Source organism: Bos grunniens, chromosome 10 (genome assembly GCF_055505025.1).
Source record: "Bos grunniens cultivar Pamir isolate PY7600 chromosome 10, Bosgru_T2T1.0, whole genome shotgun sequence".
Classification (NCBI taxonomy): domain Eukaryota; kingdom Metazoa; phylum Chordata; class Mammalia; order Artiodactyla; family Bovidae; genus Bos; species Bos grunniens.
The window spans coordinates 48,638,103-48,650,867 of record NC_141174.1 but is presented as its reverse complement, the minus strand read 5'-3'; the positions used below and the strand labels follow the sequence as shown (position 1 = coordinate 48,650,867).

The 12,765-nt window shown below is 38.7% G+C and overlaps 1 protein-coding gene across 6 annotated transcripts in view; it reads left to right on the top strand.

The window, feature by feature from the left end:
• Nucleotides 1–12,765, top strand: part of PRTG (protogenin) — a 203,402-nt gene that overhangs the window by 171,034 nt on the left and 19,603 nt on the right. For all 6 annotated transcript variants that reach the window (XM_086321099.1, XM_086321101.1, XM_086321097.1 and 3 more), the window contains 3 exons: nucleotides 8,880–8,975; nucleotides 9,635–9,821; nucleotides 10,469–10,596. In XM_086321099.1, the coding sequence (XP_086177225.1) occupies nucleotides 8,880–8,975; nucleotides 9,635–9,821; nucleotides 10,469–10,596 (411 nt within the window). The remainder of the gene's footprint in view (nucleotides 1–8,879; nucleotides 8,976–9,634; nucleotides 9,822–10,468; nucleotides 10,597–12,765) is intronic.

The window sequence follows — 12,765 nt, the reverse complement described above, 5'->3', positions numbered from 1 at the left end:
AATAATAATGCATTTTCATTCCCTTCGTAACTCTGCCTCAGATGTCCCACCACTTCCTTGCTCCTTAACTCCATGTTTCCTGCTGCCTCTAACCTCACCCCTTTCTGATGAATTTATTCTGTTAAAGGACCTAGATAACCAAATGTCATTCTTACTCTTGATGCTCTCTCTGCAGCTTTGGATATTGTCAACCAGCCTTCTCTTGGTTTCCATGGTATTTTACTTTCCTCGTTCTCCTCATGAGTCTTCAAGTCCACGTCCCTCCCTGCCCTCAGTTTCTAGTCATTGCTGTCTTTTCTGTCCTGTAACACCCCTTCTTCAGTGTGAATGACTGCTGAATGTGGTTCTTCATCCTAACTGTTGGCTCCAGTCCACACTTCCAGTCACCTGCTGGTCAGCTCCACTCCAGTGCTTCTCTGGCATCTCGGATTTGGCATGTCACTGGCTCCGCCGAGCATATCCTCTTCTATTTCTGTTGGTCAACCCAGGCTGGAAACTCGGGAACTTTCATACTCCTTCTTATTCATCCTTTCTCTCAACAGTCTTATTTAGTCAGCTATTTCCCAAGTATATGTATAAAATCTGCAATGTCTAGCCTGGCTCTCAAAGCCCTCTGAGATCTCACCCCCAGCCCAACTTTTCTTTGTGACCCTCACTCATGCACCCTATACTGAGCACTTCTTTATCACTCATCCTTGATCCTAGTGTTCCTGTCCCCAAACCTTTGTTTATACTCTTTCTATTGCCTCCATCTCTTTTTTCCCCATGCCTACTAAAAGGTCAAATTCTGATCAGATGCACTTCTGTGGTGTCCTCTCCATGCCCCAAACTACTAGTAAGCTTCCCCTCTTTTTTAATTCCCTTAGAGTTCCAACAAATCTCTTTGCACCAGTTACTCCTATCTTGCATGGTGCTTATTTGTATCTTTGTCTTAACTCCCCTAGTACATTATTACCTAAACAAATTTGAGAGCAACTGAAATATTTCAATTTCGTAATCTTAAAGACAAGGAAACTGAATGCCAGGATGGAGACTACCTTTGCAGCCACACTGCTACTAAATCCAAGATTAAAATCCAAATCCCCCAATTCTCAAACCAGCCCCCTCCTCTGCATTTATTTATTTAGAACTAAAAAGCACCTACTCAGTGCCAGACATTTTCCAAATCATTTTATGTATATAAATTCATTTAATCCCCATTTTATAGAGGAGGAAACTCAATCTGAACCCAAGTAGTCTTATCTGCTCCCAGGGTCTGTCCTTTCACCATTATACCATTCTGCCCTTCTACATGAGAGGGAAGAGGGATTAGGGGTCATAAGATGCTTCTCGTTGTCATTCAGTCACTAAGTTGTGTCTGACTCTTTGCAACCCCATGGACTGGAGCATGACAGGCCTCCCTGTCCTTCACTATCTCCTGGAGTTGGCTCAGCTTCATGACAATTGAGTTGGTGATGCCATCCAACCATCTCATCTTCTGTTCACCCTTCTCCTCCTGCCCTCAGTCTTTTCCAACATCAGGGTCTTTTCCAGTGAGTCGGCTCTTTGCTTCAGGCCAAAGTGTTGGAGCTTCAGCTTCAGTGTTAGTCCTTCCAGTGAATAGTCAGTGCTGTTGTTTCTAATAATTAGTTTATTACTATCGGTATTTTTATCTGTATATCATTTTTATTTGTAGGTTATTATTATTGTTGATGTTATACACTGTCACTACTTTAAGTACTTCAAGTGAATCAGTTTCTGTCCTCCTCTCACCGCCTCAAGAAAGATGCTTTATCATCATCACATCCATCATATAGATTACTTTAACAAAGGTAAAGAGAGAGAAAATAAACTTCCCAAGTTACACAGTAATGACCAAGGTAAATTGGAATCCAGGCTGTCTGGGTCTGACATCTCAGCCCTTAACCCTTTTGCTAAACCATCTCTTAGCTTCCTAGTAGTGCTGAGCCATTAGATAAGTTGTCTTCTGTTTGTCTCAGCACCCTGTAGAGGACAAGTGACAAAAGCAGCACCTTGCTCACAGGGTTTTTAACGTTCACATGAAATACTTCTGGGTATGACAAAAACTGATCCAGGGCAGCCCTTTCCCCTTTCTCCAGCTTTGCATTTCATCAAGTCTTTATAATATGGTGAAACTAAAGCAGTTGCCCTGGAGGAGGAAACGGCAACCCACTCCAGTATTCTTGCTGGGATAATCGCATGGACAGAGGAGCCTGGCCGGCTACAGTCTATGGGGTTGCAAAGAGTCGGACACGACTGAGCAACTTAGCATGCACAGTCAAAGCAGTATCGCATTTCCTGGACTTGAATTGCTCTTTCATCAGTTTCAGTGGGTATCAGAGTATCTCCCACCTTAATAGCTAGATGAGTCATCCTTGTCCTTACAGGCACACAGATGCCATCTAGTGATAGAGAAGAGAAATGCAAGTTATTTTAAGTAAAACCCTGGAAGAAGGCAGGGGTTTTTTGTTGTTTTGTGGTCTTTGAAAACCTGTTGCAGTGAAAAGTGGGTGATATTATACCAACACTTTCAGTAGGTTACTTAAGATTTTGTGTCAAGATACAATTAATGCATGGTTGTTAAATCATATGATTTTAGAATAGAATTAAAGCAGGTTCTGTTTTAATCTTTGTGCATCTTTAAAAGACCTGTGCATTACAAGGAGTCTCATTGTACTGATCTTTGTTTTTGTTTTTTTTTTGCTGCAAGTTGTTGTCGCTGAAAGGTAATAAACACCTAACTGTTAAAACTGGCTATAATTAACAATAAATCAATTTGTTGTGTCCATCTGCTTGATGTATCTAATGCTAGTCCTCAGATTTTCCCATACTTCATTTATATGAAACAATCTACTGTTCTTCCATTAGGGAAGAAATCTATTAAGTCGCTTTCCTAAGCATTTATCTTCATCAGGTAGTTTCTTTGTTAACACATGATAACGTATTCAATTAATATAGAAGACATAGGTGAAGGTGGATTTGACACTAAGAGGACTATACACCATGTGACGTGGTTGCCAGAACAGCAAGCATTCTTAGTGGCCATAAACATAAAACACAGCTCCTTCAATATGTGTACAACTCTGATACACATTTGAGGGCTTTTGCCAGCTCTGCGAACCTGGGAATGTTCATGAGGACAGAGGGTAGTTAGAGCTCAGCTTCATTGTCTGCTAATTGCTGATTTGCTGATATTCTGGAGTCTGAACCTTGCTTGTATGAACGAATAGCCTTCATATCCATTTGCCTTCAGCAAGATGATCCCCAAATTTAAGTGCACCCTACTTTTGGTAGTGCCTTTTCTGTTATCCCAGGCAACTTTACTCACATAATGACAGCAGTAATGTTGTCTTTACTAATTATAGGAACTGTACAAAGCCCTTAATAGGCATGATTTCATTTAATACTGTCGAAATTCCTATAAGTGATTATATCCCTGTTTTCCAAATGAAAATAAAGCTTAGAAAACTAAGAAACTTACTCAAGGTTATACAGTTGGTAAACAGTACACATATTCATTTCCTAGTCTATCCCTGTTGGCAGATTGAAATTAAGAGTTTTCTAATCCTTGAGTCTTCTGTAAAGTGCCTGACTTTTAGTAGACACTTGATAGATGTATATTTGATACCTGTGAACTCTTTCTTGGCCAGCTAGACTTCTGGTTCTGATTCTCCCTTATGTGAAACAAACTCATATAGAAGAACTGATAGTGAGAATGAAACAAAGCGAAGAAAGAGAGGTGGGTCCTAGGACCAGTGGAGAAAAAATAAAAGGTAGAACCGTAGTCGTGTTTTAGAAAGGAGAGCTTCAATTTTGGCCACAAGTTGACTCCCTAATAAAGACAGGTTAATTTGGCTGAGATCTTGAGCACATTAACTTAAACTGACACTCCAGAGTTAAGTATCAAAATGTTTAACCAGATATGTGTTAAATTAATTTGGGCTTCCTTTCCTGACGCTTCATCTTTATATATTGCTAAAGCTTTAGACAAGTTTAACCATAAATCCGTATGCTACCTGTCACCCCTGGGATCAGTTAAGAAATTAGCCCTGTTGAGGAGTGATTTCTATGCCCCTTGTATTGAGTTTTGAAGGAAGTGGGACCAGCTCTCTCCCCCATTTCTCATTTTCCTTCCCTCACTGGGTTTTGAGGAGGCCTGTGCTGTTCTTTGTGGCTGCTCTTCCTGACTCTGCTGGTTTCCCCTGAAACCACAGAGTTTAAGTCTGCTGAGTCTTTTGTAACCAAGCACCACATACGTGGCAGTGCTTGACTCAAGAAGGCCTCTAACAGGCCCTGGAAACTCGCTCCCCAGGGCATTTCACAACATTGATCCTAAGTCTCTGCTTTGTCCCTTTTGTATCATCACAGGGTCTTTGCAGAACTGTAGAGTTTTATGACTTGTGCTACTTTGCTGAGGTTCATTATGTGTGCACTTAACTGTACTTAACATGTTGGTCCTAAATTTTATTTTTTTATTCTGTATCTTTAATTTTGTTAATTGTGCAACTGTTCTCTGTTTTCTTTCTTAGCTGGTAACTTGTTGCCTGGTTATGGTCATTTTATGGGCTTCCCTGGTGTTTAATGATGAATTTGCCTGCCAAGCAGGAGACGTGGATTTGATCCCTGGGTTGGAAAGATCCCTTGGAGAAGGAAATGGCAACTCACTCCAGTATTCTTGCCTGGGAAATCCCATGAACAGAGGAGCCTGGTGGGCTATAGTCCATGGAGTCGCAAACAGTTGGACATGACTTAATGGCTAAACACCAACAGTGCTCATCTTAATGTTATTTGAGGTCTTCTGGTCCTTGGGTCCCCTCTTAAATTTACAAAAGTAGATGAAATGAAATTTCTAGCGAATTGACAAACAAGAATGAGCCAGGTTTTTCCTGGGGTCTCTGGATTCACAAACCAAAATAATACAGCGACTAGATTTTAAAATTGGAGTCATATTTTTATAGCCTAAGAGAGAGGAATACATGGCAAATGCAAGCGGCCCACAGCTCAGCTTGGTCCCCAGCCTGGTACTTTTTATTTTTTAAAGTAAGATTCTTTATAGAGCATGAAGAATAGATCACATGTGAACAAATGTGAATGGATTTTCCCTTTCCTTTACATTATTTTTCCTACCTAGTATGTCCTCGGAGAAGACAATAGCACCCCCACTCCGGTACTTTTGCCTGGAAAATCCCACGGATGGAGGAGCCTGGTGGGCTGCAGTCCATGGGGTCGCTAAGAGTCGGACACGACTGAGCGACTTCGATTTCACTTTTCACTTTCATGCATTGGAGAAGGAAATGGCAACCCACTCCAGTGTTCTTGCCTGGAGAATCCCAGGGACGGGGGAGCCTGGTGGCTGCCGTCTATGGGGTCACATAGAGTCGGACACGACTGAAGTGACTTAGCATAGCATAGTATGTCCTAGTGGCTCAGACAGTAAAGAATCAGCCAGCAGTGGCGGAAACCCGGGTTCAGTCCCTGGGTTGGGAAGATCCCCTGGAGAAGGGAATGGCAACTGACTCCAGTATTCTAACCTGGAGAATTCCATGGACAGAGGAGTCTGGTGAGCTACAGTCCATGGGATTGCAGAGAGTTGGGCACGACTGAATGATTAACACACACAGTATATCTTAAAAATTTTTTTTCTACTAAAATAATTTCCAAAATTATCCTGGTTCATGTTTTATCTTTTTTGTGTGGAGAGAAAGGAATCTCATTTACTCAGTGTATTGAATACTTATTTGCCTGTCTGTGGTTTACCTTTACCTGACCTCACATGGACTTGAAGGGGAAGGAGCCCAGCGCTGGAGATGGTTGCTCTGGCCACGTGGATGGGTTTCCAGGGGGCCTCAGAAGAGCTGCCTCTCCTGGTGTAGGGCTTGCTGCCGTCTGTGCTGAGTGGGTAATAGCCAGGCGTGGGGCATGTTGAGGAACCAACTGTGTTCTCTCATCTTCCTAGGACATTTAAGCTGCTTCTGTCTGATCGGCAGCAACAAAAAAGGTTAATTCTGGGTTTAAAACTTGGGGTAAGCAGCTCACTTTTTTAAAAGAGGAAAATGAAGAATCAATTTTAGGGCTAAAAATAAGTAACCATTCTGGAGAGGTGTTTATGAAGTGTTGGTTGACTGTTTGCACAGTGGAAAAAAGCTTAATCTCTCTACCTCTACTCATAACCCTCAAAAAAATCAGCTTTCTAGGCTGATTTGTGTAGCTGTATCTGTGTCTGGCTCTGGGAGAACGTGAGCTGCGTTCATCAAATGCTGTTTCATCCTTCCTTTTCTATGTCTCGTAACTCCTGGCATAACACATCACACTCAGGAGGCTGTCCTAAAGGTACTCTTCTAATTGAATAGAGATAGGATAAAGCAATATGTTTGAAGAACTTCTGCAGAGAGGTGATTGAGTTACATTTGTACCCATTCACAGGGAGAATTTGTAATGTGGGTCTCTGGATTCAGTTGACTAATGAATACAGCAATAGGAAGAAAGAAAGAAGAAAACAGATTCAAATGAAGTAGCCACTGATCTGAACAGAAGCCTTTTGAATCTTAGAATTTCAGGGCTGAATATTAGAGATCATTTCAGTGATGAAACTCAAATGTGTTTATGTTTTCTGATAATTATCTTGTAAAATTTGAAAATTTCTGTTTTAAAATGCATTATCAGAAGACATACTTACTGTGACAAAGGCACTTGTATTTGTGTAAATTTAAATGCCCTGTATTTTTGTCATAGAAATATCCACAAGTTCTTGGTTCAGCTTTGTGTGACATTGGACATGCTACTTAACACTTTTGTATGATGGTTTATAAAATAGGAATAACAAACATATGTCTTACAGTGTTTTGTTTAAAAGATATTCTCTATGGGATGGTGAAATGTTAGTCTTCTTACCTTTCTATCTAGAAAGTACAGAAATGTTCTAAGTTGTATACATTTTTCTTGTGTAATTTTGTCAGAACAGAAAAATTTTATGTTTTAGGATATCCTTTTAATGCATTTAATATTAAATATTAAAATGCATCTATTTCAAAAATATTTATACAAAGTCTTAAATTACATTGGAAAATTTAGTAAACTTCACATCTTGTTTTTGGATTTTAAATGTTTGAATTCAGTGTAGAATTTTTATTATATTATTCTAAGGTTTTTTTCGCATTTGATATATCTACTAAGGATGATTGTTTTCCTTTGTGAAATTCCTATGGATTTATTTATATATGTTATTATTATTTAGAGAATTATAATGTAGAAATACATTAGAAATAGACTTGCCATATGACCCAGCGGTCCCTCTTCTGGGTATATATCAAAAGGAAATGAGATCAGTGCCTCAAAGAGTTATCTACATCCTCATGTTCTTTGCAGAATTAGTCACAGTAGACAAGCTGTGAAAACAACCTGAATGCCTGTTAGCAGGTAAATAGAAAAAGAAAATGGGGCACACACACACACACACACACAATGGAATGTTATTCAGCTTTTAAAAAGAAATCTTACCATTTTCATGACTTAAATGAAATAGAGGACATTATGCTAAATGAAATAAGCCAGAAAGACAAATATGACATGATTTCATTTATATATGGAATCTAAAATACTTAAACTCTCAGAAGCAGAAAGTGGAATGGTGGTTACCAGGGGTGGGGAAAATGGGGAGATGGCTCGAGTTTCAGTTATGCAGGATGAGTAAGTTCTGGAGGTCTGATGTACAGCATGGTGATTGTAGTTCTCAATGATGTATACTTGAAATTTACTGAGAGTATAAATCTTAAATGTTTTTACCACATATATACATACACACACAAATGGTTAAATAGTGAAGTAATGGGTCTATCTGTTAATTCACTTGATTATAGTGATCATTTCACAATGTATACCCATATCAAACATCAAGGTTATATACTTTATATATAATGTATACATTTTATTTGTATATTAAACAACTATACCTCAGTGAAGATGTGGGGAAGAAAGAATTACATTATTTCTGAATAATGTTTATTTTTGCCTTAAGCAAGTATTATTCTATAGATGTTATCATAAACACTAACATTTAAATGTATTTATATCATTAAGCTTCATAAATATCTCCTAAAGTATATTTTTTTAAATTTGTAACCACTTAATTCCTCAAAAACCTGAAAAAATTTTTTGTTTAATATGTATGAGAATCCCAGGGTTGGGGGAGCCTGGTGGGCTGCCATCTATGGGGTCTCACAGAGTCGGACATGACTGAAGCGACTTAGCAGCAGCAGCAGCAGCAGCAGCAGCAGACTTTTAGTTTCTGTATTGTGATAGTTAATGATCTCCAGTAGAGGGAGCTCCAACTCATCTTTCTTAATAAATATAGCTCTCACCTGAAATGTGAGTGTGAGGAAAGGGCATAGGATGAAATAAAGTTAACACACGGGTGTAAACATTTTCAAAGGTACTAAAGAATGACAGCTGTAATTCTTAGGGGGAAAACAATCTCAGTTTGATTTCCATGCTTTTAACTTAACTACCATCAAATAACTAAACAGAAAACTATGTAGCTTAACCACTTGTAAGGAATCCATCAGTCAGCCCAAGGCTTTTAAAATCAAGAATCTATGTCTGGTCATTTGAGGAAGGGAGAAAACAGTGGTGGTAATGTTTTTGTTTGAAGTAAGGTTAAATAAAGTAAAATTTTATTAATTGGTATTATTGTGACTCTCTCGTCACAATAGCAAAGGTGAATTGCTGAGTCATTGTGTAGGACAAGGAGAGAGAAAATTTTCATTTTATTTAGAGCTTTTACTCATTCAGAATATTTTAAAACCAAAATCTAGAAAATCTATAGAACCCTTGTTTCCATCTAGAAAACTGGAACTAATTACTACCTGTTGGTTTCTTTACAGACCCGAGAAGAAAGTATCATGTGAGGCTGCTGGCTTACAACAGCATAGAAGATGGCTACCAGGCGGATCAGACAGTTAGTACACCGGGATGCGTGTGTAAGTAAGAGCTGCAGTAGCTTGTTTCACTGTGTAAGACTCATACTCTTTTTTTCTCCTCTTCTTTCTTTAAATTTAAGTCTCTTTACTACTTGGATACCTTGATGGTTTTATTACTTTTGTATCTTCCAGGATACTCAACATAGAATTTGGAACCAAGTACATACTCAGTAACTATTTGAGACTTGTTTAATCATAAGAACCTGTTTTAGTTTTGCATGCAAGAGATCATTAGAAATTAAACTAGGAAAATAACCCTGAATACCTACATATATTTTCTTTTATCTCCTTTAACCTTGAGGCTAATTGTTTCCTTCCAGTTGCTGTTCAGTTTTATTGCTACTGAAAGCTGTTTGGTTTTATTGCTACTAAAGAGGATGTCAGTCTAGTTTTTAAGTCTACTGCTGGCTTTCTGAATATTTTTGGCTGGTAGCTTGACTCCTCTGTGCTTCTGTTTTGCATTTTAAGTATTGATAATATTTAATTCCTTATCTAACTCATGGAAGAGTCGCTCAGGTTTGAACGATGTATCTCTAGACCACTGTGAACCTTTGATGGAATAAAGACCTAAAGGGAGGGGTGTTACGATTTTACCATTTTACGACTTTCTGTATTAAATATTACGCCATGTGCCAAAGTAATACTGTCTTTTTCAATAGCTGTTCGTGATCGCATGGTTCCTCCTCCACCACCACCCCACCATCTCTATGCGAAGGCTAACACCTCATCTTCCATTTTTCTGCATTGGAGGAGGCCTGCGTTCACCACTGCACAGATGATTAACTACACCATCCGCTGTAACCCTGTTGGCCTGCAGAATGCTTCTTTGGTTCTGTACCTTCAAACGTATGTAACTTCTATTAATGGTTGTTTTCTTTGCTCTCCTCCCCACTCACACTTCCTTCTTTACCATCTTGAGCCAGCTTGAGCTTCAGCTGTAAGCAGTTGTCTCAGGACCTGTTTTATGTATACAGTGGTGGGAGATTTCATCTTTACATATTCAATCTGAGAACCATATTTTTTGAAACTGAATTTTCAAAAATGATTTTTTTTGTTTCCCTAGACTCACACAGCAAAATTAGACAAGAAACTATCAATATTAATGACCTTCAATCAGCTAAACTTAGCATTTTTAAAGAAGGAAACGAGACAATTTTCAGATTACATCAAAAAATAAACCTAGTTATTCTGTTTGCTAGGTTATAGTTAGAAACCCATAAAATGCTTTAAAGGAATGATTTGACTTCCAGTATTTCAGAGGAAATCCCTTTGATTTGGGACATATTTATACTCTTAATTTCCTAGTTTCCTCTTGGAGAGGCCGCTTTTAGGCTTATTTCTATAATATCAAATATAGCATTTTAACAGTCAAATTAGATTCCTAATTTTTTTAAAAAGAAAATGAAGAGGTAATAATAACAATAACCTATATTGATTGGAAATACAATCTTTTAGAAACAACGTACTAACAATTTTATTACTACTTATTATAGATCAGAAACTCACATGTTGGTTCAAGGTCTAGAACCAAACACCAAATATGAATTTGCTGTTCGACTGCATGTGGATCAACTTTCCAGTCCCTGGAGCCCCGTTGTCTACCACTCTACACTTCCAGAAGGTAAAGAAAGCAACTCCTTGTGGGTTTTACCTACATATTTGATGTGTGTGTGTGTGTGTGTGTGTGTGTGTGTGTGACTTTGAAGAAGAATCTACCCTGGTTGCCACCTACCAGTCTACCTGTATATATTTGTGTTGCTTCTTAACTTTTGAAGTTTCTTTTCCTTTATTATAGTAAAAACATTTTTCCTCTCAATGTGTTGCACAAGAAGTGAACTTAAATTTAGGGTCATTTTAGGGGGTGCTACATTTTCTAAGAACAAGTATAATGTACAAGGCTGCACCCAGGCAATTTAAAATGGAAGTAAGTAAATAATGTATTTAATGATGTTGTTGTTTAGTTGCTAAGTCATGTCCAACTCTTGCGAACCCATGGACTGTAGCCTGCCAGGCTCCTCTGTCCATGGGATTTCCCAGGCAAGAATATTGAAGTGGGTTGCCATTTGCTTCTTCAATTTAATGATATTAGGAGGCCATATTAGAACCTAATGTGAGTAGTAGCTTGATGCTGTGCATAGTACAGTATACATGATACCTGACTGAGCACCAATTCTGTAGCTTACCTATAGCACTTGCTAAAATGTTTCATGTCTCTAAACCTGCATTTCCTTTTTCTGGAAAAAAAAATTTTTTTTAATTATTTATTTATTTGGCTGCATTTGAGTCTTAGTTGCAGCATGTAGGCTCTTTTGTTCCAGTGCAGGGCTCTCTAGTTGTGGTGTGGGCTCCAGAACTCGCAGGCTCTCTAGTTTTGGCATATGGGCTTAGTTGCTCTGCTGCATGTGGGATCTTAGTTCCCTGACCAGGAATCTAACCCACATCTCCTGCATTGCAAAGTGGATTCTTAACCACTGGACCACCAAGGAAGTCCCAGCATTTCCTTTTTTTAAAAAAATTAACTTTTCTTGGGATATAGTTGCTTTACAATGTTGTGTTAGTTCCTATTGTACAGCAAAATGAACCGGCTCTACATATACATATATCCCCTCTTCTTTAATTTTCTTCCCATTTAGGTCGCCACAGAGCATTGAGTAGAGTTCCCTGTGCTACACAGTAGAATCTTACTAGTTACCTATTTTATACCTAGTTAGTGTATATATATCAGTCCCAGTCTCCCAATTCATCCTACCTCCTCTTGCTGCTTGGTATCCGTACATTTGTTCTCTACATCGTTGTCTTTATTTCTGGTTTGCAAACAAGTTTATCTGTATTCTTTTTCTAGATTTCACATATAGGCAATGTTATATGATATTTGTTTTTCTGATTTACTTCACACTGTATGACAGTCTTTAGGTCCATCCACATCTCTGCAAATGGCATAATTTCATTCCTCTTTATCTTTGAGTAATATTCCATTGTCTATATGTACCACATTGTATATATGTACCATTCTTCTGTCAGTGGACATTTAGACTGCTTCCATGTCCTGGCTTATGTAAGTAGTGTTACAGTGAACATTGGGGTGCATGTATTTTTTTTGAATTATGATGTTCTCTGAGTATAAGCCCAAGGGTGAGATTACTGGGTTATATAGTCGTTCTGTTTTTAGGTTTTTTAAGGAACCTCCATACTGTTCTCCATAGTGGCTGTATAATTTACATTTACTACCAACAGTGTACGGAGAAGGAAATGGCACCCCACTCCAGTACTCTTGCCTGGAAAATCCCATGGACGGAGGAGCCTGGTAGGCTGTAGTCCATGGGGTCGCTAAGAGTCGGACATGACTGAGCGACTTCACTTTCACTCTTCAATTTCATGTGTTGGAGAAGGAAATGGCAACCCACTCCAATGTTCTTGCCTGGAGAATCCCAGGGACGGTGGAGCCTGATGGGCTGCTGTCTATGGGGTCGCACAGAGTCAGACACGACTGAAGCGACTTAGCAGCAGCAGCAGCACAAACAGTGTAAGAGGGTTCCCTTTTCTCCAAACCCTCTCCAGCATTTATTGTTTGTAGATTTTTTTGATCATGGCCATTCTGACTGGTGTAAAGAGATACCTCATTGTAGTTTTGACTTGCATTTCTCTAATAATCAGTACTGTTGAGCATCTTTTCATGTGTTTGTTGGCCATCTGTATATCTTCTTTGGAGAAATGTCTGTTTAGGTCTTTGCTCATTTTTTGATTGGGTTGTCTGTTTTGATATTGAGTTGCATGAGCTGTTTATATATTT